The sequence below is a fragment of the Aspergillus vadensis genome, assembly GCF_003184925.1.
Source record: "Aspergillus vadensis CBS 113365 unplaced genomic scaffold BO88scaffold_11, whole genome shotgun sequence".
Lineage (NCBI taxonomy): Eukaryota > Fungi > Ascomycota > Eurotiomycetes > Eurotiales > Aspergillaceae > Aspergillus > Aspergillus vadensis.
In genome coordinates this window covers 264,432-289,307 of record NW_020292049.1, presented here as the reverse complement: position 1 = coordinate 289,307, position 24,876 = coordinate 264,432, and the positions used below count along the sequence as shown (strand labels likewise).

The following is a 24,876-nucleotide window of genomic DNA, read 5'->3' as shown; positions in this document are numbered from 1 at the left end:
TAGTTAGTCTACCCGCTTGCTTTATTGAATTCAGCGGTGAATACGTTAAGGTTTGTTGCCGAGGTCATTCTAGTTGATATTCTTCTAGATATTCTGAAGGGCCGTTAAAAAAAGGTTTGGGGATCAAGAAATTTCCCCCGTAAGGGAAATAAGGGGAGGGTACTCAGGTGGGGAAAAAAAATAGGAAATCAAGTGAACGAGGGAAGAAGAAAAGGGTATATGAAGATAAAAAACGAGGGATAAAGAACAAAAAGTAGAAGAAAGTAAGGGTATAGTTATCTGCTCAAGAACTATGCGTCCCCATAGACCGAGGAATGTCAAACGACTGCATCGGGCGAGTATAGTACTCCGTACTGATTTCGACATTCGTCTCGATTTCCGTATGAGCATAGATCTTCCCATCCGGTATGATAATCCTTTCCTGACTGTTGTTCCTCCCGATCTGTGTTCCTGTCATAGCGTCTCCATCTTGGGTCTGTAGGATACTCATATCGAATGGATGCTCGCGACCCTTGGAGAAGCCCGATTCCTCTTTTCTCATATTGCTGCTCGACCATCCGCCGTAGCCGCGGTTCGAGCTGTACTCGCCAATCAAGCGGGGGAGGAAGCGAGAGGCGATGGCTTTGAAGGATGGGATGGAGGAGGCCAAGATACCGACGTTAATCTCAATGGCAGACCAGTACATGGCGCCGCTGATAGCGTAGGTGGAGTCGCTGGAGGTGAGCATCGCGGGGATGTAGGTGATTCGGATGATGGAGGAGATGCAAGCGCTGGATATTGCGAGTAAGCAAGGAAAAACGTGCTTTACTTCAAAAGTAACAGGCATTGTACTACTTACAATAGACCGAGACAGAGGATACCGCCGAGAGCCAACTTCTGTTTCTTTGGCATGTGTAGCTTCAGGATGACCCGGATCGGCAGCGAGTAGGTGAGCAGATCGGTCGTAATGTTCAACGCTGCGTTGGCGAGGTAGAAGACGTTGATTGTTACGCAGCGGCCAGGAATGCTAGTGTTCCAGGCGCGGGCAATGGGATTGCATTGAAACGCAGCTGTCAGAACGAATGAAGTGGCTTGGCAACCCACAACACACATCATGACGAGAGACATGCGCGTGAGTTGCTTGTCACCAAGTCGGGTGTAGAACCAGCAGACGGAGGTTTTGACAAATCCAAGGGCTGCCAGGTAGAACATTGAACTCAACCAGACGGCCTGGTCTGCCGTCAGCAACGATATCATAGCTTGAAGTGTAAGTGACGTACAAAAGAGTATGTGATAAGACCACTTTGATCCACATCCACCATGTGCTGGCCCATACCATGCTTGACAGCTATACAGTGTCAGTCTCCGCCCTCACATGTGGACAAGATGAATGAACCTACCGACTATGGTGACCGCTGTGAATGCCCATGATAGAAGCTGGGTGAGAGGTCAGCTCAATCGCATCGATCCGGAAACGATCCCCTTACGCAGGCGCCAATAATCAAGTCTAGGAGAAATAGTAGGTCAGTCACAGGTTTGACAATAGCCAAGGTGGGCGAGGACAATATTGACTTACAGTCATCCAAGCCCATTCGCTTCAAGACATAGATTCGAGCAAACAGCCGTAGACAGATGGTCACAAAACTCAGGATCGCAAAACTGATCGCAACACCAGCAATTACTGGTCCCTGTGTAGTTGCCATATTGACAGTCCAAACGGACAGAAGAGGGCAAGGCGCACAATACTGGGTAGTGAATCGGGAAAGGCCAAGGTCTATTTATCGAGTGCAACACATCAGATGCAGTCGCTCATGCACCATACACAGAGAAGACGGTCATTTTCTAGAAAGGGAACTTCCGAGGGGTTAAAGATTGAGTTGCGATTTAACGTAAGGCAATCTCGCGCATGTGCGCCATCGCGATCATCACTGCATCGAATGCCCCTGGCAGGGCCCCGGGACTCATTCTTGGACGATCCCAAGCGGTCCGGGTCAAGCTCGCATGTTGGAGAAACTGGAGTCTGATGGACAATGGCGTTTCCTAAAAGGGAAAATCTCAGAGGGAAAAGTTCAGACGGCACCAAGAGTTGGCTAGCGACACTGGAAGAACGGAAGGAAAAAGCAAGGTCTCGCGCGAGTAGCGACCAAGAATCGGGGACTCCAGTGACGGTTCGTACGTAGCCCACATCTTGGGTCATGGAGTGGCGGGCATCAAGTCCGGATGCACTGACCGACTCCGCTCATCGAATCTGATACAGAAAATGTGTCGTTGAACCTATCGCTCCACGGCTAATCGGGGGTGCCACTAGGATATTAGTCGCTGTCTACTGAGTGGCCATCGGCGACAGAAATAGCAGTTGGGGCACGATCGTCACTGAAGATGGGTCATATCTCCGGGGGAGATTCCGATGTTCGCAAGAAGTGGAACAAAATTTTGAATAATAATTTGTACTTTTGTTGCCGAGGTTGCCACCACGTTCTCGTTATGATAATCGGTGTTCATGTAGACAGTGGTTGCGGCAACCTCATCCGCGGAGTGTACGATGGCAGCCAGCCAAGTCAGGCCACCACAAGCACCGCTGTGACAGGGTAGTGGCTGTATGCAAGACACGGGAGGACCGGATAAAATGGAAGGAAGTAAATTCCGGCACTATTCGCACCGTAAACGACCGGTGTCTGAAAGGCAGGAGAATCGCAGCCGGCTTTGCTCCAACCGGATTAGGGCCTTGACTGATAGTCGCCCTGAGCGCAAATGCTGACCCACTCCACTGGGGATGGACCCGTCCAGACAATTCTGGACGGCGAGACTTTTGCTCGAAAGGTGGTCTACGCCGGGATTCGGGCGTCACGCCTGCAAGTGCCTGCGAAGACAATGTGGGCAGGATCAAATCCTGGTGGCTTGGGAGACGTTCTGGGGAGCGTAGGGCAATTCTTTATTGGTCGCCCTGGCACGCGGTAGCCTATACTACTGAATACTCACTGTAGCTCGGTCAATAGATCCAAAAGATAGAAACCACCCCTTAATGCTTTTTTGGTTCTTCAAGGCAGCCAACTTATGCACCAGCTAACCAGGTGGTGGATTTGTGAAAGGGGTTCCTTCGCATGCTGGTTTCTTGACTCATGCTGATGTTCAAAGAGCGAATGAAATTGACGGGGAATGGTTTTAGTGAGTGGCTTCGGGGACGGACCTCGGGCTATCGGCCGTGCTCCCGATCCAGTCATCGCAACCACCTATTTCTGTCTCTTCAACGGTGAAAATCTGCGTTGAATTTCCATGTGAGATGGATGGAGGGAAATTAGTCTGTAAGTGGATAAGAGGACTTTGCAACTCCTCTCATCCAAGTTGTCAAAGCGGCCCCTTCAGGCCGTGTACAAGTCCGCCGCCACCCATAGCGACATTGGTATCAAACGTGATATATCAACAGGCGCAATGTTGCCATCCTCAGCTGGGAGCATTCCTACTTTTCAGCATCACAAAAATCCCGACAGTTGCAGAAGCAGTCAATAGTGGCCTATGGCGCTAAAGACCGACTAGACATAACGAAGTCCGCCATTAGTACTGCGTGTGACTCCAATGGGCAAGCCGATACTAAACCAGCAATTTCTCCTGGGTATCCTGGAACCTTTGTTTGCCATACTTGCTTCTGCAATTCTGGGCCTGTTTTGACACCCCCTCTGCAACTTGCAAAGGGTGTAATCATTTTATTTTTCCTGGAGCCATGGATGGAGTGCCGATCGCGGCCCAGCTTCAGGCCGGCGTCAGAGTTAGTCTCCGTTAGGGCCTGCTAGGGGGATGTCTGTGGGTGGAACTGGCCTCTCACGTCGCCTCCCCCAGTGGACCGCAATTTAATTGCTGTCAGCACAAAGTACTTTGTCGAACACGTCGAGCAACGAAATTTTTGGGTTTTTTCTTTGTTTGTGGCATCCGGCGGTATCCCGATAGTTTGATAGATGGATAGAAGATGAATGGATTGGGGATAAGTATATATGGCAAGAACGGCACTCCACAAACTGGCATGGAAGGAATGGTCCCTTTCATCAAGCTAGAAATGGTTCCATGGTTTTCATGTCGGGACATGACCTTTCCAGTAGCAGTCTCTGACAAACTTCGAGTCTGACAAGTGTCAACTGCTCCCCCGAGAGCCTAACCACGGCCAATAATGGCTCATCGCGACTCGGCAAGCCCACTCCATCAGAGACACTAGGAGCCGTTGGAGGTCCTAAACCCTCGGCCGCGCATTCTTCCCTGTTCATGAGTCTTCACTTTGTCCCCGCAACACTAAGGTACGTTGTCGCTACTCTGGCGGACGAGGCTGGTCATTGTCTGTCGGCACTTGGGTGGGAAGTCTCCGAATGACGCTTGTCAATGGCTCCAGTCTGGTTGGATCGACACTCTGGTCATATTGTCTACCCTCCCAATGCAGTAGCCTCAATGGTGTTCTCCTCGGATCGAGTCCCGGTACATGATTAGATGGCGCACCACCTCTTGCTCAGTGGTACCACTACGCGACTAACTGATTCGTCGTCTGATCACATTTACGTAGGAGAGAGGAGCCAAATGTCGGTGCTGGACCCAGGGCGGGCCTAAGTCCAAAGCTCCTCTCCAACGGCTGTCGATGATCATGTTTTAAGAGCATGGTGTCGCTCTCCGGTGATTTTTGTTGTCATCTGTCCGCTTGCCAACTACAAAGCAACAACAATAATGGGCGTGGGTGAAGATCTCCTCTCCAAAGTCACGGCGACCAACGTGATCCTGGGTCTGGTCGCCTATGTGGTCCTTCAATTCGTGTACCAGATCATTTATTACCACTTTTTCCATCCGTTGGCGAAATTTCCTGGTCCATTCTGGGGCGGCGTCACCCGACTCTGGATTGCATGGCATAATCTGCGCGAGACTGAACTGCAGACAGTGTACGATCTCACAAAAAGATATGGTACACTAACCATCGTACTACCTGGACAACAAGTTGCGAAAGAAATTAAGTCTGACCTAAAGCGTTTACAGGCCCCGTAGTACGCATCACACCCACGCTCCTGCTCGTCAGCGACCCCAAGAAGCTTCCCGACATCTACCATCGCAATGCCGACAAAACGGGTCACTACATCACCGGATCTTTCGGCGAGACCGAGTCTCTGTTCAACATGCGCTCTCACAAGACGCATGCGGCATTCCGGAAGCACATCGCCGGCCCAGTACGCTCAACTCGACCCCTATTTCTCTTCAGAGCCCACTCGACTGATACCTGCACAGTACAGCTTTAGCAATGTCAAGCGCATGGAGCCGCTACTTGACGCCCATATCGAGCATTGGCTACAGAAGATCGACGAGAGGTTCGCCCGCACGGGCGCTGGTTTTGACTTCTCGTGGTGGGCAGTGTGAGTGCCGTGCCATTCTTGGAGACCCTCCACTTCGTCCCACAGGCCATATTAACATCTCCCCAGCTACATGGCATACGACATTATCAGCGAGGTCGGCTTCGGTGCGCCCTTCGGTTTTGTCGAGCAAGGGCAAGACGTCGGCGGTCTAGTACAAGGCTTCCACGATGGCCTCCCAGCATTCGGTCTTCTGGCTCGTCTCCACCCCTTCACCAGCTGGATGAAGACGACCTTCATGAAGAAGTACCTAGTTGCGACTCCCCAGGATGACTCGGGCATCGGAGTCCTAATGCGCTTTCGCGACCGACTCATCGACCAGCGCCTGCGTGATCTTGAAGAAAAGAAGGACATCGGCCGGATCGATCTCCTTCAGACCTTCCTCGAGGCCCGCACCGAAGAGGGCAAGCCCCTAGACATGGAGTATATCCGGGCAGAGGTCCTTTTGGTCCTTCTTGCTGGCGCCGACACCACCGGAACTGTCTTCCAAGCGCTGGTATATAACCTCATGACCCACACAGAGGTGTACGAGCGCATGATGGCCGAGATCGATGATGCTGCCCGAAAGGGCCTCATCAGTCCAATGGCCCAGTACCAGGAAATTGTCGAGCACTTACCCTACTATGCCGCGTGTGTCCGCGAGACCTTGCGCCTGAACCCCTCCGCGCCAAATCTCTTCCCACGATATGTCTCCGAGCCGGGTATCGATCTCTATGGCCAGTTCGCGCCCGCGGGCACGGAGATCTCGTCGAACCCATGGATCGTCCACCGCGATCAGGACGTGTTTGGCGCTGATGCAAATGTCTTCAACCCAGAGCGTTGGCTGGACGCGGAGCGCGCCAAGCTCATGAACAAGTATATGTTTACTTTTGGTTACGGGACACGAGTATGTTTGGGCAAGGATATTGCGATGATGGAGCTGTTTAAGGGTCCTTTGCAGGTTTGTACCTCCCCATCCCATCCCTCATAATCTTCCAAATTCATTCGTATTCTAATTCATTTGAATACAGCTATTCCGCAATTTCAAGCTTCACTCTATTGCCGGCAAACCTTCCGCGCATTTTGTGATCAAGGGAGGCGTGGGATTCTGGCGCGATATGTGGGTTACGGTTGACAAGCGGGGGGCCGTGAAGGCGATGTAGCTGTTTCAGTCCGTCTAATATCAAACTTCTCACCTTGAATCTATTTTATTACTGTTTCTCTCCTGGCTAACTGTAGGCTCCTCTCTCTAATTATTCATGATTGGCTTGCGTCCGGGGTTGTGTAGTCGTAATCACCATGAGTGACACTGAAGAGACATGATACTGAGTACTAAAGCTGGCTCAAATCCCTGCACCCGCTATATATATCCTAGACTACGTTAGAGGAGTGATTGGATACTATAGTCTAGTAGTTCCAATAGTGGCATTACTAAAATGAGGATGAGGAATATTAGGGGGTATTCAAGAAGTTCAAGTTCTTACTATCCATGTCTCTCCACGACAGGCTGGCACTATGCTACTACTGAGTATGATAGAAAATCTCTACGAATATTCGGGAGTCTCTTACATAGATTCAGGCTTGCCTGCTGGTAATCTTTATATAGACATCATGCTGTGGTGTTCAGTTAGTGAGTGGTGTGAGTTATTCAGTATATACTGAAGAAAAGACGGCAGTTGTCATCGAAAGTCTGTATACTAGACATCTGACACCATTGAAAGCTTGACTGGACTTGAGTCATACACTTCATTAATCAATCGAACTATGATTGGCTTGTACATTCATCATGAACTGTCATATTTAAGCTTCTGTATATTAGCCTGTGGCCTAATGAATCACACCACCATCAGCAGCAGCATAACCTATAGTCTCTATACACTTATATAACACTGGTAACTAGTACTCCTATCAGACCAGAATGTAAAAGGAAAATATCTATTTACAACATAATCCCCATCCCTCTCACCCTCTCAAACGCCCCAAACCACGATGTCCTCGTATCCATCTCCTCAGTGAACCCAATCTCCCTCGCCCTCCCTAAATCAAACGGGCGATCGAAATCCATCAACCTCAGACTCCCCATCCTGGCACCCGTATTATGCATACTGCGATAAATCACCTCCTCTTTTACCCCTTCCCTCTCACTACACAACTGTCTCAGTTTCTCCCAGTTCCGATCCATGTACTCCGTCGGGTGCAAAGAGCCCTCCTCGGGCCCCACACCATCCAACCCGAAATACGACGCCAGGATTGGCCATCGCTCGGACCATGCGACGGGGCGTGCGCTGTCTGCGATATTGAATGCTCGGGTATGGACCTTTTCGCGCGGTTGGAGGGAAGCGTGGATGCAGAACCGCGCGATTATGTCTTGGTTGGAGTCGGTGGATTGGAGGGTCCAGGTTGTGCTGTTGCCGGGGAAGGGAACGCGGGCGTTGGGGCCTTCGAGGGCGCGGTAGAGGGAGAGGTAGATGCCCATTGTTTGGGCCATGCAGTTTGCATTGCCGAACGGGGCAAGGCCGACCTTTTCATGGGTTTTCGGTTAATGTGTTTGCGGAGAGTGGTGGAAGGGGGTGGCGACGTACTATCACATCCGGACGGACTTCACACCATGACCAGGTCTTTCCGATGCAGAGCTCCTGCAACAGGTCGACTTCGTGGTAGTAAAAGAGGTCTTTGGCGTATTCGGCTGGCACGCGGGGGAGGTCTTCTTTTAGGGGTATTTGGTTCCGGAAGGGGAATTTGTCGAGGAGGTAGACGCCGTATGCCTGTTGGATGTGATGGTTGTTGTTAGCTCCTTTCACGTGGAATATCATGTATTTATAATGTGGATATGCAGGTGACTTGCCTTTGTGCCAGTAATGAGAGTAACGAAAGATAGCTTTCGAGAGAGAGTCTCCAACGTCTGTACAGCAGCTCGAAGCATCTCCTTATTCAGTCGACATTCTTCGGCGGGGACATCGCTGGCACGATATGCTGCACAGATATTGAAACCCACACGGTCAGGCGCACTAACATAATATGCATGCATGCAATCAGGAAGCGACCTACATACCTGCATAGTACACGTGGCTAATCGTATCGACAGATGAGATCTTCTCCGCCAGGGTCTTCTTCAGCGCTGCATCATCGCCCGCCAGGAGGTCCACGCCGGAGACGATCTGAATACGATCATCCGTTGGCCAGTGTGCCTCCTCGGCTGTGAATGCACGGTTCGCAACCGCTGTCACTCTGGTGAAAGTCCCTGGGGCTGGATAGTTTGTGAGTAGCTGGTTGACTAGGGCCCAGCCGTTGATGCCTGAACAGCCGAACACGATGGCATGGTGTCCTTGGGAGGTTTGAGACTGCTGCATGGTGAGTCTAATGAGGGGAGTAACCTGGGACCTAAATCTTGTCTCGAGAAGGACTCATTAGGGAGACAGCACACAGCTTCATGGATCAAGGGCAAGGGGGTCTGGTCCGATTTCAGGGGATGCCATGATGGCTCCCAATTCACCCAGATACCCTGGCCCAGTGCATAACGCTGTACACATCAGACTGCTGTCCAGGCCAATCGGTCAATTCTTTGTTAGCTTGCCCCTCCTCTGCCCATGGGAGACGGCGGACTGGCATCAACTCATGATGGTGGGGACAAACAACGGACTCGTGGCGCTGCGATGCCGCAAGTCGGCCAGAATCCGCCACGCTAACGCTCCGGGGAGATATGCCGCGGTGTAGTAAAGGTCCAATAGGGTGACAATGACTTTGTAGGTCATTGGTGGCGTTCGAATGAGACGGATCGCGTTAGCAAGGATCTTTTCGCTTACTATGTCGTCGACTGCACTACGACCCTCGGGTGCGAACATGGGGTTTCCGATTGGTTATCAATTGGCTTACGGAAGCGGATACGTCCAGCATGAATGGTTCCTTGAGTGAACAAAGAAACTGCGGGTTGGTGGGTCGATAATTTCCTCTGACGCGTGGAATGATGAGCACATGACATCTGATAGAAAGAACGTGAGGTCTTACCAGGTACTACCAGAAAAGGGAAAGCCGGAGAGAAGGCGGGCGATTCAAATATACAGCTTCAGCCTTTGAAAGAGAATGGGTTGACAGATAGACTACGAGCCAAGACGCTTGTGTCAGTTACTAAATAGCTTTAATCAACTTGGCTTCCCCTGCCCTCATGGCTTGGCATTCCACGGCTGGCTCCTGCGATTTCTCGGGGGTTTATGATCGGCCGAAACAAGCCCGCTCTACCGCCACCATACTTGGCTTGGATGTGGTTGAAGGAAGGGAAGGATTCGTTTGTTTGTCCTTTCTGGTCATGGTTGGGGAAGGGCTGGCGGAAGCCAGAATTCTAGCAATCGGGTAACATGCTCCCTTATTCTCGAACTGATCATCTCCGAAGTCCAGGCAGCATCTACAGGAGCAAACAGTGCCCTGTGGAGCTTTACCAAGACACAGCAGGTCTAGGGAAGCCTGTTTTGTGGCCTCGGTGGTACTTGGGCTAGCCAACTAGTCACTCTGGCCAACGCATATGTGACACCAGTAGAAAACCGACAGCTTGCACGTTGCCTCAGCAAGTAAAGGAGGCTTGATCCTGGGCGTTTCTATTGGACTCGGAGGTCGTGGAAGCTAAAAGCACCACGCTAAGTGGGCCATTTCGATATTAAGCTTGAAATTGCTTGTCCCGCGGATCAGTGGAAAGATAACCCGTCGATTCACGAGTTTCCCAAACTTATCATTGAGAGGGCTTGGGAAACCCCTATACTTGAATGACATTTTAATCCGATTCGATAGAACTAACCGGCTGCTAGCCCATCGTACTTATTTGATATCTCTTTGCTCTCCCACTGGGATTACATTACAGTTTCCACCAGGGTCACCTTCCCCGGAAGTCGTCCGCGCATTCGACTCGCATGGTTGATGGTTTTTCCCTTCTCGGGGTAACCTTTCCGAACGGGCCCACCTCCCATGCCCTAAGGGCAACCTCAGCGCCAAGATTCAATAGCTTCTTGACTTTAACTCTCGGTCGCTGTCACGCATGGTGCCATTGGAGCTAATTACATTGATCGATGGGGGCGTGTGCTAACTTAGTAATTGGTCTGCACACACAACATTCTTCCGTCCATTGCAGGTAAGGACGAACCCGATAGTCAGAGATCACAAATATATAGAGATTATAGATAATATAAGAAATCTGTACAATCGAAGTATACTACCACATATCAATCACTTTCATTTACACTCACATCCGTGGTGACGTGAATGCCTTCATGAGCCCCGATAATCCGCTCCTCCGAGCCATTGCGACTAGCTTCAACATCGGCCCGGCTCTGCCCCGTCATAGTATTCAGCTTGATACTCTGATGTCCAATGGTGGATCGCCCGTTATTGGTCCGGCGCGTCGATGTCCCATACATCTTCGACCGACCGGTCGAGTCGCCCTTGCTGGAAAGCCCGAGTAGCCGTTGTAAAGCAGGAAATTGGAAGCTGATGAGCGACTTGAAAGAAGGGATGCAGGCGATGAAGATGGCCACAGCCACTTCGACACTAGACCAATTGAGAGTGTTGACAAGTGTCCCTGTTCATATAGTAAATCGGTCGTTAGCCGCAGCACACGCAATGGTCCAAAGGGAGGGGCAACACACAGGTGTGGTCCTCAGAAAAATTGCTTATGTACGTCGCTCGGATTATACTCGTCACAGAGACCCTATTGCGGTTATTCGTAGCCCCCAGGTGGTTTTCAGCTAAGGGGAACCAGCATACAGCACACCCAATCCAAACATCATCACGAGTCCGGCTCGTTTGCCTAATGTCATGTTCAATTTCATCACTTTCGGAAGAGGGAGAGCGAAGAGCGCTAGATCAGTAGCCAAGCGGATTCCGAAGGAGATGTAGTAGAAGGCCGTCAGAGATAGACATTGGCCTTTGACGTTGCCGCTAGCATCCCATGCCTTGTGAATCGGTGAGCATTGGAAGATCACGACAAATGTTTCCTCGATTGTTTCAGCGACAATGAGGCCCATTAAGCTCCAGCAAGCAATTCGAAAAGCCTTTCCAGGGAAGATCTGCAGGTAAAGGAGGCAGAATGAGACCTTGACGGTGCCGAGGGCGAGAAGATACGCAATCATGCTGACAAAGTCAAGCTATAAGTCAATGAGAATTTGATCAGCACGAAAGCGGCCTCGTTCTTTTAGTGTATTTCGAACCTTGAGAAACATATCCAGCTTCTCCGAGCTACTTATCGTCGCAATGTGCTTTCCGTAGCCATATCGGGTCACTGTGGGAGGAGTTTCGTCAGCTTTATCCAATCGTGTGCGCATTTGATTAGTGACAGCTTACTCCAGATACACACAAAGCACAGAACAAAAGTGAAGACCTTGGGCATCCTAGTGTCAATATTTGGGAGAGCATGAGCGAATTCAACAGGGCCAGGAAGCGTACCCAGCTGGCCACGCATAATAGATCATCAAAGTTTATCCCTGAGAGGTAGCGAAGTCGGACGAACAGACGGACTGATATCCCAGCGGTCGCGATCACAAGAAGAATAGTGTTGCAGGCAATGATTGACGGCACTCGAGATGCCTTCAAGTCGATTGGAGGGTCGGTCGACGACACCTCCTTCCACACGACGTCCATGGAAGGGTGTCTATTTGGCCTGGCAAGTACGCAAGAAGGACGAGACGAGTCGCAGCCCGGGCAAAGTCTCAGAGAGTCTACATTTGCGAGGGTAATTCGAAGTGTAATGTTCTTAGATACATGGCTAGTTACTGGGTGCAGGATGCAGGATGCAGGATGCAGGAATGGCATTTCTCCGAGCGACCCGTCTCGAGGTTTCGGTTGGCTGAGTGAGGAATGACCACGATCCATCGGCAATTATTAGATCGTCTGGACACTATCTAAACAAGTATGGCCCTGGCCATTTGATAAGGAACATAATAGATGCTCCACCCGCTCCCAGGGACGGAAATGCTAGTTGTCCAACTAATATGGCGCCGTGACACCGTCGGTCTCCACGAAGGCACTAGGCAGGGATCACAAAATGCCCTAAATTCACCCCTCTCAAATCGGACTTTTTTAGATGGTTTGATGCCCTCGACTGGGTCCAGGCCAGTCGTTCCCATTCCGATTCGTCATGGCTTCGTTTCTGCGGCGGCGTCTGCTGCTTTAACCGCAATTTACCTTCCCACGTTTTAACCGGCTTTTCCTTTAACTTTATCCCCCTGTCTCCTCCCTTTCCTCATTCTTTTCGCAAATCCGCTTCCACCAGTAATTTTCAAGGCAGGATGATGGACCAAAAGAATGTCGGTGAGCTAACGGCCACCCCTGTCGATTTAGATGAATTGCCGGCCGGATACTACTGCAGTAAGAACTTTGTCGGCTCTCTCATTGCCGTGTGTTTGATGGCCATCAGTCTCTACCTGGGCTATGTCTTACCAGTCAGTTTCTCCATCTATTCTCGCAGCAAGTCTGTAGCTGACTATCGAATAGGTAAACAGCTTGAGCGCTATCAATGCTGACCTGGGTGAGTTGATAACCGATACTCAACTAACAAATGCTGACTGACTTTCGATCTACTTGCAGGGCCGGACCCTAGCTACAGCTTGATCTCGACTGTTTTCACACTGATCTCCGGAGTAAGAGCATCTTCCTTTTGTTAAAATATGCTCCTTCCAAGTATACAGACTTCCTAAGCACACTCTAGGTTGGCCTTCTACTAGTTGGTCGCTTAGGAGACCTTTTTGGTCGCCGTTACATCTTGATTGGAGGGCAACTCCTCGGCCTCATCGGCGCCATAGTCTGCGCAACAGCCAAAACCGTTCCTACCGTCATCGGGGGCAGTGTCCTTTGCGGTCTCGCTGCCGCAGTGCAATTGACTTTCAGCTTCGTAATCGCTGAGCTGGTCCCCAACCGTGCTCGTCCGGTTGTCAACGCCGGCATCTTCATCACAACGCTGCCATTCTCTGCGTTTGGTTCTCTGATTGCAGATCTGTTCATCGCCAACACCGCCCGCTCCTGGCGCTGGACCTACTACCTGAACATCATCACCTGTGGTCTGTCTATCATTCTGCTGGTTCTGTTTTACTTCCCTCCTGGCTGGGATGCCAAGCGCGGAAATGAGAGCCGCATCGATGGTCTCAAGAAATTCGACTATATTGGCTTTCTCCTGTACGCCGGCGGATTGATCCTAGTCCTACTTGGCCTTTGTGAGTCTCCATTTCAGCTCTAACTTGGTTCTTGCAAGGTGCTAACCCGATTTTCTATCAGCATGGGGTGGCACATCGTATGCATGGGACTCAGCCCATGTCGTTGCTGTTCTGGTCATCGGATTCGTTTGCTTGCTTGCTTTTGCTTTATATGGTGCGTGAACCAGCCATGCACCGCAGACTACTTAACAAACTGACTCACTTCCTTCCCAATCAACAGAAATCTTCGTTCCCTTGCAGCAGCCCCTCCTCCCCATGTCCTTACTCCGAAACCGTGGATACACCGGTGCGGTGTGCTCGGCCCTTGTAGGAAACATGGTCTACTTCTCCATGAGGTATGCTTATATCTCCAGTCTCCTCAATATCAATCTAATGACAAACCATTACAGTCTCCTCTGGCCAACCGCCATCACCGCCCTCTACACTACCGACACCATCAAAACTGGCTGGCTTTCAGTAAGCAGCCCCCCTGCCCCTGTCTACCACCTACAAAACCTCTCTCTAACCCACATCCCATACATAGATCTCCACTGGAGCTGGCGTCATTGTCGGCGAAGTCGCCGCCGGCATCCTAATGAAACCCGTGGGATACACAAAATATCAACTGATCATAACCACTCTAATGATCACCGCATTCTCGGGTGCCCTGGCATCCATTAATCAGTACCGCCAGGCATACGGCATCGCAGTACGCGTATCCCCATGCCTTCCCATCCTCACAATGTTACTAAGATAGATCAAATAGTTCACCGCCATCGGCGGCTTCTGGGTCGGCTACCTCGAACTAATAACCATAATCATGTGCCCATTGTACTGCTCGCCCCAAGACATCGGCCTCGCAAGCGGCTTCCTCGGCTCCGCAAAGCAAGTCGCCGGCACCATCGCCACCGCCATCTACGTCGCCATTCTGGACAACCGCATCGCAGTGGACTTGCCGCGAGATGTATCTGCCGCCGCGTTGAATGCGGGCCTACCTTCATCGTCGCTGACGGATCTGCTTGAGGCGGTGTCGGCGGGGACGACGGCCGCGTATGACGCTGTCCCCGGTATGACGGCGAGCATTTTGGGGAAGGTGACAGAGGCGGTGAAGACGGCGTATTCGCAGTCGTTTCGCACGGTGTTTCTGGTGAGTATTGCGTTTGGTGGGTTGTCTGTGATTGCGGCGTGTTTTGCCGAGGGGGTAGATGCGAAGTTTACAAAGGATGTGGCGGCCAAGTTGGGGGGTGTGGATGGGGATGGGAAAGGGGGGAGTGAGGAAAAGTTGAAGGATGGAGGGGAGGTTTAGATGTGTGTTTGGGGTTCTTTTGTGTGTGTGGGTATTACATTGGAAATTATTTTGGGGTCATGTTCATGAGCTTGAATTACAGTTTCTTTGATCACTGGTTGACTATGTAGGGGGCTAGTAGCATACTGAAAAGTCATGTAATTCACTAATAGATGGCTGTCTATATTACAACACTGCGTTGTGTGTATATATCCGAGGTCGGTATAAACAAGAGAAAGGAAATAAGCTGTTCACGATCGTAAGAAAATTCAGACATTATGTGTTTGAACAAAGATGAGGCACATCAGCACGGATGCCGAACAGGCAAACCGGTGCTGGCTGAGCTCGAGGGGTAGGTAGGTGTTATAATCGGCAGGGCGAGACGTGGACACAAGAACGGGAAAAAGTGAAAATGAAAATGCACCGTGAAGTTGGGGAATACCATGAGAATGAAGAAATTCGAAGGAAAACCCACCAACACCAGGGTAAATCAGAAAAGAAAAGGAAATAAGAAAGAATCACACAAAGGTGGCAGATAACTTCATAGAAGGCATCAAAATTCCACGGTAGATAATGAGAAAGTTGCTGAATAGCTTTTGGTCAAATCGCAACGAGTCGGGAGTGGTATGTATATCGACAGTTTTCGGGGGTGAAGAGAAGAAGCAGGGGAGGGGGGCTCGAACTCTATCTATACAGGGTATGTCGAGGGGTCGCTTCGGCTTTTGAGTGGACTGTGAGGCATTTGAGGTTCCATGCTGGTGGAATCAACAGCTAGGAGCTGGCTGGAGAAAGCCGATTGGTCTCGACTGGTGCTCTCAGAAGACTCGCGGCGCTGGAGTCCAAAAGCCACGCTGCTCGCGTTGGCGCTGGTCACTTGGCTGCCCAGGTTGGTTGGCGCGCCTTGGGCATCGACTAACGGTGCAACAGGTGTCGAATCCGCCGTGCGGTCAACTCCATTAGGCACGGGGTAGTCGCGCGTGACATGGGGCTGAGGAGTATGGCCTCCGTCCGAGGGAATGGTCGAGGCTTCACTGTCCGATGAAGCTGCCAGCTTGGTGGCACCGGGTGGTACGTAGGCTTCGTACTTCTTCAGATGATCGAACTGACCCAGGATGACTTGTTCACGGACAATGTCGACATCCAGAGGGAAGTAGACCTTCTGGATGCACTTGATGACGAATCGTGGGATAAGACACATTACTACGGTCAGAAGGAGGACCACCCAAAATGACAGCGCACCATAAACCTGGTGAGCGGCGCCATAGAATGTCGACGATGACTCAAAGGATGAGTAGACACCAGTCCAGAAGAAGATCAATAGTGAACTGATCGCGTTAATCAAGCTAGAGAGCCAATCCCATCGGTACATGTTCATCATCACGTAAGTGTTGCTAGCAACCACGGCACAGGTGGCGACTAGCACACCCACGCGATACCGGTCGTCGATGCTGAGTCCGTTTTCTGTTTGGAAATTGGCCACCGAGTACAGCCTGTACGGCATGAAGAAACAGATGATGGATTGGTAGAAGCCGTCGAACATGTAGATCCTGATCAACCGTTAGCTTGGATTCAAGACAGCAGACTTGGGACATAGCAGGCAAACTCACCAGAACTTCAACTGCGTCCACTCCTTACGCTCAATACCCCGCATGTAGAGCTGCGGCACGGCCAGAGACACCCTGTCATCGACATCCTGATCGAAAATTCCCATGAAAATGACCGGTAGGGAGGTGAAGGCAACGTTCACCAGGGTAATATACGTGTATTCGAAGAGGTAGGAGCCGTCGAAGTTGTCATAGATCGAATACCAGAATAGCGCGAACGTCCACACCAAGTTCTAGGGCCAAATTAGCGTCAAAGTTCTTAAGCCAAGCTATGACCCGCCGTTCGCTCCAACGGGAATCTAAAGGGTTGCTTACCTTGTAGAAAAAATTGGCCGTCGTCTCACCCAGCCGCCGATACGACCATCGTCCATGAACGAGAATGAGACGCTGTAGGAACCGGAACTGACCGATGGCGTAATCGGCACACATGACTGCCTGCCGACCTTCCTCTCCTGCAATACCTACACCAACATCCGCTTTTTGGATCATGGCGACATCGTTGGCGCCATCTCCAATCGACAAAGCCATGATGTTCAAACCAGTCTTGACCATATCAACAACCGCCGCTTTTTGGGCGGGACTGACACGGCAACAAAGGACGGACTTGCAGCGCCGGCAAAGCAACAGGAATTTCTGCCTCAGGGCATCGTCCAACATCAATCGAAGACAGTCCCCATCGAGGACAAGGGCATGGGTCGATGGGGGTGGCGAGTGGTCCTGGCGTGCCGCGGCTAATTCCTCGTCCGAGCCAGTAATTCCGAACTGTTCGAGCTTACTGTCCAGCTCCTTGGCAGCCATATCCGAATCTGGAGCACTCAATACCATAATATCCATGTCGTTGTTCAGAAGGTTGCAGGAGTAACCGATGTTAATGGCCGTTTCGATTTTATCGCCTGTCAAGACCCACAACTTGATACCGGCGTCAGCCAACAAAGAGATGGTATCGGGCACACCATCTTGCAGCCGATCTTCAATTGCCGTGCCACCCAGGAGCATCAGATCCTGTTCAATGATACCTGCGACCTCATCCAGTTTCTCTTCGCGATCCACAATGGCTGCAGCTGCCACGTCGTGCTTAAGACTCCACTCGCGGTAGAATTCCTCGTCGAGAATACGTTCTGCCACGCAGAGCACACGGAGACCTTCTTGAGCAAAGGTCTCAAGGTGCTGTGAGGTAGCATCCCTCAACTGCCGTTGTTGACCAGGAGCCAAGCGAGAGTAAATGACCGTGTCAGCGCCCTTACACAACAGACGGATGGTTCCGTCCGGCATTTGAACGATAACACTCATTCTCTTACGCGTCGAGTTGAACTCCAAAATGTTCAGAATCCGATAACTGCGTTCTTCGCCCATGATGTTAACAAGGAGCCTATCTCCGGAGCGACCCATCGCTGTGAATCCACAGTCGCGAGCAGTAGCCACCAAGGCAGCCTCATCGGGAGACTGGGCTTTGAACTCAATTTGCGGGGGGTCACCCGGAATCCGTTCCGTAACCACTGTGTGGCACAACGCCAGAGCGGCCATGAAACTCTCGACAGCTTGCTTCTGGGCATCGCCAGACGCACCACCTAGGTCCGCTGCGTACTGAGGCGAGACAAAGGTCAGGTTTTCGTCTTTGAGATATGGGTTGTCGTGCAGTTGACGCAGTCGCTGCAGCATTTCCACGCGACCGTCGCTGATACGTTGGCGAGCCTTGGCAGCTTCCTCCTCCACATTCAACAAGCCCTGTCGTCTCTGCATTCCCAACTGGGCCTCAGTATAGGCCTCACCGTATGCAACCCCGTTGACCGTACATTTCTTGAACTCCATGACATTCTGCGTCAAAGTACCTGTTTTATCCGAGAAGATATACTCGATCTGCCCGATGTCATCTGATATGTTCCAGGCCTTTGGAACGCAAGACATCTGAAGCCGCTCGTAGTACATGTGCTGGTCGAAGAATATAAAGAGCGCTTGGATCCAGCGCACGATTTCCAGTGAGATGTACAATGCAATGGGAACCAAGTTCTGAAAGAGAACCACACCAACCCAGAAGGCAACGACACCTTCCACGGCGGGGGATCCACCATAGGAGCCGTATTCGAAGAAAGTCAAGGACGCGTCATCCAGTCCCCAGGCAAAACCGTTGATAAAACCGGATATCAAGCACATGATGAAGAGGATCGCAAAGTTGTAAAGAACGTTCCAGTTCATGTTACGTGCCATTTGCGGTCGCTTAGTCGGAGTGATGCCCTGATTCAACATGATCTTTGATTCCGAACCGGTGAACAAGGCCACACCCAACGCCCACTCTGTGTTCTGAAGGCTGCAGCCACGGAGGAGAATATTGTTGATGGTGATGGGCTCTACCCGTTCCTGGGGCGGCGCCTCCGGATCGTCCTGTTGGTTATAGTAAATGGCACCGCTGAATGAATAGAGATTGGCATGCGGGGGAGGGCTTTCGATAACGAATTCCGCTCTTTCACAGTCGCGAGCATTCCGTACTGCGCGACCACAGTTAAGGGCATGGCGAACCTTCAAATTGGTCTCCCCGTCCAGGTTTTTGGTTTCCACATAGCAGGCACCGTCTGGGTCAGAGGTTGAGAGAATCACCATGTCCGCGGGAATCTGGTCACCGTTGTACAGCCGCACAAAGTCACCGACGTTGACATCCTTCCAGTGCTGACGCTTGAAGCGAGCCTGCCCGGAAGCAGTCTTGGTCGGATTGAGGATGTCGCCTTTGACGCGGCCCGAGGCCGCATTTCTGCCGGAATGATCTGCATGATCCGGCCAATCTCCAGAAGCACGGGCATCGAGGGACACGGCCCTCAATTCAATCGGAGAGGTGGGTTCCACGGATGGCCGGGCATCCGCCATCTCAACATCTCCCGCCACGTCTTTGTCGGCGGACTTGCGGCGCACGAGCTTTTTCATGGAACGGTAGGTGAATACGGTGGCCCGAGTACAGGCCTTTTTGAACTTTCGCCAGGCGGACACATTGTCAAGGGTGACGTTGACATTGTGCCAATCGGTCAGACGGTAAACCGGGGAGTTGTTGAGTTCGTTATCGGATACCGTTCGCCTCCAGTCCTCGATGGCATCCTTGATTGAGGTGACCACGACGATAATGATCAAGGGAACAGCACTCAGGCCCGGGTCGGCGTCTCCGAAGATGGAGAAACACTGCAGAATAATGACGAATAAGAAGTAAAGATTAGCAATGTTGTGGAACTGCAACCACAAGTTCTTCGGGATGAACGTCAATGGCGTGTAGATAGAAGTGCGAATCTTGTTGCGGGGATAAACGTTCTTCAGATTGCCTTCCTCGTCCCGCTCGCTGTCCGGGATGGGAAGGTTAAAGTAGACTTTTCGCGATGAAGCTGTTTCTGTTTCATTGCTTTCCGGCCCGGCGGTTGCTGCATCAGTTATGTTGTTCCGCGTATTACGTCGGTTACCCCGTTCCAGAATGGAGACTCTCTTCCGAAGACCGCTGGCGGCGGTCATGCGTTTTGTCGCCCATCGTGCGCGCTTGGTGGATTTGGCTTCCTGGTCAGGAATTGGAGGAACCTCATCGGAGGCCCGACTCAGTTCCTCGTCCCCTTTCCCGTGTATGGGATCCATTTACAATGGGTAATTCCCGGACTATGTTCAACAGCGGGCGGCAATCATCGAATCGGCTAGGACGGAGGGACCCTGCGTGAGGCGGCCACGCAGGCCTTCGGGGAGCAATCGCAGCCGCGCAGTTAATTGACCGGATGACGAAGGATAGCGGATTCAAGACAGGGAGCGGGAATTTGTCGCGATAGTCTGCTCCAGACCCGGTCGCTTCTTCGAACCTGACGAACGGCGGGGAGGACAGGCGCGGGGTGGTCGTTCGCGAGATCGCAGCGATCGTAGGGTTCGGCGAGAGTAGCAGAAAACCAAGTGTAGCGGAGCTGGCAGGGTAGATCAAGGGCGGACGGGGCTTGACGCGCGTATCGGGAGTGAGTGAGCGACGCGGGAGGTATCGAGGGGCAGTCGAGCGTCAGCAACAGTAAGATGCCAGGAGGTGGAATGCGGAGGGAGGTGGAGGAGTCAAAAGAGACAGGATGGGGGGGAAGAGAAGCCGCAAGATGGCTGGCAGAAAGGCCGGGGCTGGAAGGGAAGGAGGAGGCAGTGAGAGTAATACTAATACTAGTAGTGAGGAACTACTACCGACTAACTAGTCAGTAGAGTGAGGAGGCGAGCTCAAGCCTGAGCCGGGACTGACCGGCGACGGGCCCCAATTCGTGGATGCCGCACTGAGGCAACCCGTCCACTAATCCCCATTGAGCCACTCACAGGCCTCCATCTGGTTAGTACGGGCGCTGACTCAGTCCTTCCCCCGGTCGGCTTAGTTAAGCTGAAGGGGCTTCTTCGGCTTTTCTCTCGCCTTCTGCCTCTAGCTTCTCGTCAATTTGGCTCGGACTTTAAGGTTTTCCTTCCATCTTCCGCTATCCGTTCTGTTCTCGGAGTCGGGGTGCCGGAGTCAACCAGTTCAGAAGGATAAAAAGGGTTGGTTCCAGTGGCGGTTTCCTTGTACCCTGGTACCGCAAGGCTGGGTCGACGTCGATTTTGCTGCTGACGGCTTGCTTAGTAGTATTAACAAGTACCAACACGAGGTACTATCCAGCATCCATCCAGTGCTACTGTAAAATGCATTGCCCCTCTGGACGACGGGGCAGTGTGCTGCTTATCAATCCGGAATGCACCATCTTGCCTCTTTCAGTATTCTCTTGCGCGGAGTATCCGCCGTCATAATATATTACTGCAACAATTATCCAGTACTAGTATTACTTCCGCTTAGCCAGCTCGGATACGAACGATCCCTTTCTCAATGCCATGATTTATGATTGCTACTCTGAGAGAGAAGACTGCGTAGATTATAATACTACTGATACTAGTCATACTAAGCACACTAATGCAATGTATCTCCATGGAAGTTGGCTGTGCCCTGCGCTCAGGGCAGCAGGGTTGATGTGGTAATCTGTAGTTGCATTTGAAGAGTAGTACTAGTCTAGTCGTCTACTAAATATATACTCTCGGGAGGAGGTGTCACAGCCGCATAGGGACACAAAGGGAGGATAAGGCTGTACTAGATAGTTAGTAAGTAGTAGCACTACTAAGCTGACGGAGACTAATACTAGAATTTGTTGACTATGGATAGAATGGCCCCCCTAGCAAAAGCAGATAATAATAGAACTATTAGCCAACATCAATAGTTGTTCAGTTGCATGTTCGGGGCCTCCAGTCATGCTTTCACTGACCGCTTACTTTTATAGAACATTCTGCCGCAAAAAAATATGCAAGTACAAGAGGCAGTGGAAGCAATGCTTGAAACTTTAGATTAATGTGCTGATCCTGCAGACGTAGATAATCATTAATCACATTAATCAAAAGCACCCTAATAGGATTGAGGGCTATCCAGCTTGCTTCTATAGACAATTGTTCACCAATCGCAAGCAACAGTAAGAATCATGAAACTGCAGGAAAATAGCACACCGCCTACCGACCGACCGACATCATCATTGTTTACTCTTATTCCCCCTCTCTCACTTCCACTGTCCAGCATCTTCAATTCCCTTGGCAACCTTTCGAGCTCCATCTTCCACGCCGCTGCCCACACTCCCCAGTGCATCGCCCACAGGCTTCCCCGCGCTCCCTGTGGCGCCGGTGATGGTATCGCCGATACCTCGCCCCGCGGCGCCTGTCACCCCGCCAACAGTGCGAGAGACGCCGCCGACCGCGTTGCCGAGGGTCGATGTGACGAATTTGGCCGCGCCAGTCACTCCGGGATCCTGATTTCCAACAGGCATGTTCACCGCGATCTGGTAGATATTTCTTCAACTGGTGATAGTTTATTTGCCGTACGCAGAACCTGACAAGTATCTGCTGGTCGTGCTTATGGCTCAGTAATCAATTTCTACCTGAGTGGGTCTGACTACATACCTCAGAAGCTGTCACGCTCAGATGGGCAGCAACTCACAGTTATGTGCATCTATGACCGGATATGCCAGATGGCATCTCGAAGATATACTGTCTAACTAGTCTTAACTGCTAACTGCTAACTAAAGGTGCAGTGACCCATGACGTCAGTGGAGTCTCGGATGCACTGTGCTGTTTCCATTCCTTCCCGCGCGCTTTCTGGACGCGCGTCCATGACCCATCCCACAGATGTTGGACTCTTGAACAAACCAGAAGCACAAAATGGGATTAAAGGAACAGCTTACACTTCAAGGCAGTCTTCCACTCTTCGTGGTGGAATATAATCCCAGAAGCATAGTACGACGAAGGGGGAAATGAAGATGCCTCCGTCGACCCGCCGCTTAATACTTGTTTACCGAGCCATTTCGAGGATCTGCAGCACACCAGCTCTGTCCGGCAGGTTCCCTTTTTCTGCCAAGACGTCGGTCAAAGTCATATCGGCAATCTTGTGCAACTGCTCGTCACTAGTCACGTTGACCTCGGACAGCCGGGATGGCATCCCCAGGAGTTGCACAAATCGTAACATGGCGTCAGCGGCTTCAGTCTCCTGGAACCCCAACACCGAGTTGAAAATGTCGAGGATTATCTCCTGGGCAGCCGCGGTTTGAGGCTTGGTGTATCGCAACGTCGCGGGTAAGATGATGCAACTCTACACAAAACGTGGAAGGTTAGTCGGCCTGTCCACAATTAGTGGCATACTCGGATTTAGTTACCGTTATTCCTGGATATACGTAGAGCGGTTAGTAGCTTTCTACTTTCCGCAGCTTGAAGTGGTTCCTGGATCACTTACCATGCTGCACACCAGCGACACTTCCCTGTTGTGCAGAAGTTGAGTGGTTAGTGGTCTTTATCGCAGTACAGTCGATGTAGATGCGTCACCAAAGAGCGGACTCACGAGTTGATGGCCGATCGCATGGCTTGGCCCCATATTAATCTTCCATTGAATGAAGGGCAGGAGAGCGTCTCGTGAGCCGCGCTGACATTCCGAGATGCCTTTGAGCAATTCCTGTTCATCATGCTTTTCCTGACCGGTGTGATAATCTTTGAGACCCCGGATCAGGATTGGCAGCGCTTTCTTGATATGCTCCGTGGCTTCCTCGTGGCACTCAGGATTGCACAGTGTCTCCACGAAATGATCCACAGCCCGCACACCTGACGCCAGCCACAGGTGTGAGGGCATGGTACTTGCGATCCGCGGGTCCATCAGGATCAAGCTCGGGGATCCCTCGGGATGCATAAAGTGCTGTTTCTTGCCCTGGGCATTGGTGCCGCTGGCATAATGGTTCCACTCCCCGGCGCTGAGACTGGTCGGCACGCAGATGAGCTTAGTGGTGGGTGCTTTGATCCCGTCGGGGCCAGCCAGACCGTAAACCTGATCGACCAGGGCTTCCATATCGTCTGTGCCGAAGCCGGCTGGGAGAGTTGCACTGAGCATGACGGCGATCTTGCATGCGTCGGAGTAGGAACCGGACCCGATGGAGATGACAGCCTGAATGCCCTGTGACTGAATGGTATGGGCAATATCCATGATGTCCCGGTACGGGGAGTGACTTCCCACTCCCGTTTTCTTTTGTAGCACACAATGGGATAGCCGGGCCTCCAAGTCTTTGATCTTGGATGTTTTAGTGTCGAGGGTCGTGCTCACGACTAGTAGGATGCGAGACGCTCCCCATTCCTCCAAGGCGGCCGGAATATCATCCAGGTAGGAGGCCTCAAAAATGGCATCGTGGCCCTCGCGACCGTCTAGGTCGAGTTGCTTGATCTTCTGCCGCATGGTCTGGGCGCGTGAACTTGGTTGAAGAGGTGGTCGACAAATCGATTCGGTCAGGAACGAGCAGCACGACGGCAAAGCCTGGATAGGTACTATTTGTGACACGTCTGGATGAACATAAACCGGATGCTACGCGGGGTACAAGTAATCGGCAATTTCGCGTGTGCAGCCGCTAGTCTAGTAGACAGTCAGACTGGACTGAACTAATCCATACGAGGTTACTAACGATGGATGCTCCCGGGAGGCCAAGCCTCAAGGTATCGATCGGAGACACTGGTTGGAGGTACTGGTATAACACATGGCCGTAGTGCAAATTGATGCACACTTAGAAAAGATGCTCCACTGTCTCAAGTTTCAGGCTTCAGGGTTCAGCAATCCTGGCAACCGCAAGATGATGCGGTGTATGTTGATTGGCAAATGCATCACAATCCTTATTGCTTATCGGACCGCCTTTGCCGATAAGGACCGACTGGGAATAACATCATAACATCACCCCTACCACCGCCAGTGAACGCTCCAATGAGCGCCTCCAAGCACCACTCATTCGTGGGAAGACATCCTGATTTTAGCTCAATGTCTAGACCCTGAATCTGGTGGATGAGATGCCTGCAGATTTCTAAGCATTCTAAGCACCGGATGGATCTGGGGAAGAAAGTGGTCACGGTGACGTCTCGGTCGCAACGTCATGGTTACGTGCCAGACAGCCAATCCGACCACCCCAATTACAGAGGATGTT

The 24,876-nt window shown here is 51.5% G+C and overlaps 8 protein-coding genes across 8 annotated transcripts; 2 read left to right on the top strand and 6 right to left on the bottom strand.

The window, feature by feature from the left end:
* Positions 1-118: 118 nt before the first annotated feature.
* BO88DRAFT_404822 (putative integral membrane protein Pth11-like) lies at positions 119-2,153 on the bottom strand. Its single transcript, XM_025706723.1, has 6 exons — positions 1,556-2,153; positions 1,467-1,486; positions 1,380-1,416; positions 1,260-1,327; positions 839-1,209; positions 119-770 (listed from the first exon to the last, which is right to left on the bottom strand). The coding sequence occupies exons 1-6, from the start codon at positions 1,680-1,682 to the stop codon at positions 284-286; spliced, it is 1,110 nt and encodes a 369-aa protein (XP_025562903.1). The 5' UTR covers positions 1,683-2,153; the 3' UTR covers positions 119-283.
* A 2,527-nt stretch (positions 2,154-4,680) lies between these two features.
* BO88DRAFT_453560 (cytochrome P450) lies at positions 4,681-6,493 on the top strand (the record flags this gene model as incomplete). The annotated part of the gene is made up of 5 exons (XM_025710753.1): positions 4,681-4,912; positions 4,984-5,171; positions 5,230-5,354; positions 5,421-6,291; positions 6,362-6,493. 5 exons carry the CDS (start codon positions 4,681-4,683, stop codon positions 6,491-6,493), a joined length of 1,548 nt encoding a protein of 515 aa, XP_025562902.1.
* A 631-nt stretch (positions 6,494-7,124) lies between these two features.
* On the bottom strand, positions 7,125-8,680 carry BO88DRAFT_462452 (SDR family oxidoreductase; the record flags this gene model as incomplete). Its single annotated transcript, XM_025711214.1, has 4 exons — positions 7,125-7,851; positions 7,913-8,095; positions 8,200-8,303; positions 8,383-8,680. The coding sequence occupies 4 exons, from the start codon at positions 8,678-8,680 to the stop codon at positions 7,270-7,272; spliced, it is 1,167 nt and encodes a 388-aa protein (XP_025562901.1). The 3' UTR covers positions 7,125-7,269.
* A 1,857-nt stretch (positions 8,681-10,537) lies between these two features.
* Positions 10,538-11,951, bottom strand: BO88DRAFT_340623 (uncharacterized protein; the record flags this gene model as incomplete). Its single annotated transcript, XM_025703064.1, has 6 exons — positions 10,538-10,893; positions 10,961-11,022; positions 11,079-11,458; positions 11,522-11,592; positions 11,655-11,691; positions 11,757-11,951. The coding sequence occupies 6 exons, from the start codon at positions 11,949-11,951 to the stop codon at positions 10,538-10,540; spliced, it is 1,101 nt and encodes a 366-aa protein (XP_025562900.1).
* Positions 11,952-12,598: 647 nt separating this feature from the next.
* BO88DRAFT_462447 (trichothecene efflux pump) lies at positions 12,599-14,804 on the top strand (the record flags this gene model as incomplete). The annotated part of the gene is made up of 9 exons (XM_025711213.1): positions 12,599-12,751; positions 12,804-12,837; positions 12,897-12,949; positions 13,018-13,519; positions 13,581-13,673; positions 13,740-13,854; positions 13,909-13,975; positions 14,043-14,207; positions 14,265-14,804. 9 exons carry the CDS (start codon positions 12,599-12,601, stop codon positions 14,802-14,804), a joined length of 1,722 nt encoding a protein of 573 aa, XP_025562899.1.
* Positions 14,805-15,471: 667 nt separating this feature from the next.
* BO88DRAFT_340079 (phospholipid-translocating P-type ATPase domain-containing protein) lies at positions 15,472-19,987 on the bottom strand (the record flags this gene model as incomplete). Its single annotated transcript, XM_025703051.1, has 3 exons — positions 15,472-16,330; positions 16,391-16,620; positions 16,703-19,987. The coding sequence occupies 3 exons, from the start codon at positions 19,985-19,987 to the stop codon at positions 15,472-15,474; spliced, it is 4,374 nt and encodes a 1,457-aa protein (XP_025562898.1).
* A 1,801-nt stretch (positions 19,988-21,788) lies between these two features.
* On the bottom strand, positions 21,789-22,200 carry BO88DRAFT_453555 (uncharacterized protein; the record flags this gene model as incomplete). Its single annotated transcript, XM_025710752.1, has 2 exons — positions 21,789-21,819; positions 21,941-22,200. The coding sequence occupies 2 exons, from the start codon at positions 22,198-22,200 to the stop codon at positions 21,789-21,791; spliced, it is 291 nt and encodes a 96-aa protein (XP_025562897.1).
* A 189-nt stretch (positions 22,201-22,389) lies between these two features.
* BO88DRAFT_404817 (iron-containing alcohol dehydrogenase) lies at positions 22,390-24,213 on the bottom strand. Its single transcript, XM_025706722.1, has 5 exons — positions 23,265-24,213; positions 23,160-23,184; positions 23,083-23,090; positions 22,615-23,018; positions 22,390-22,452 (listed from the first exon to the last, which is right to left on the bottom strand). Exons 1-4 carry the CDS (start codon positions 24,141-24,143, stop codon positions 22,722-22,724), a joined length of 1,209 nt encoding a protein of 402 aa, XP_025562896.1. The 5' UTR covers positions 24,144-24,213; the 3' UTR covers positions 22,390-22,452; positions 22,615-22,721.
* Positions 24,214-24,876: the final 663 nt, after the last annotated feature.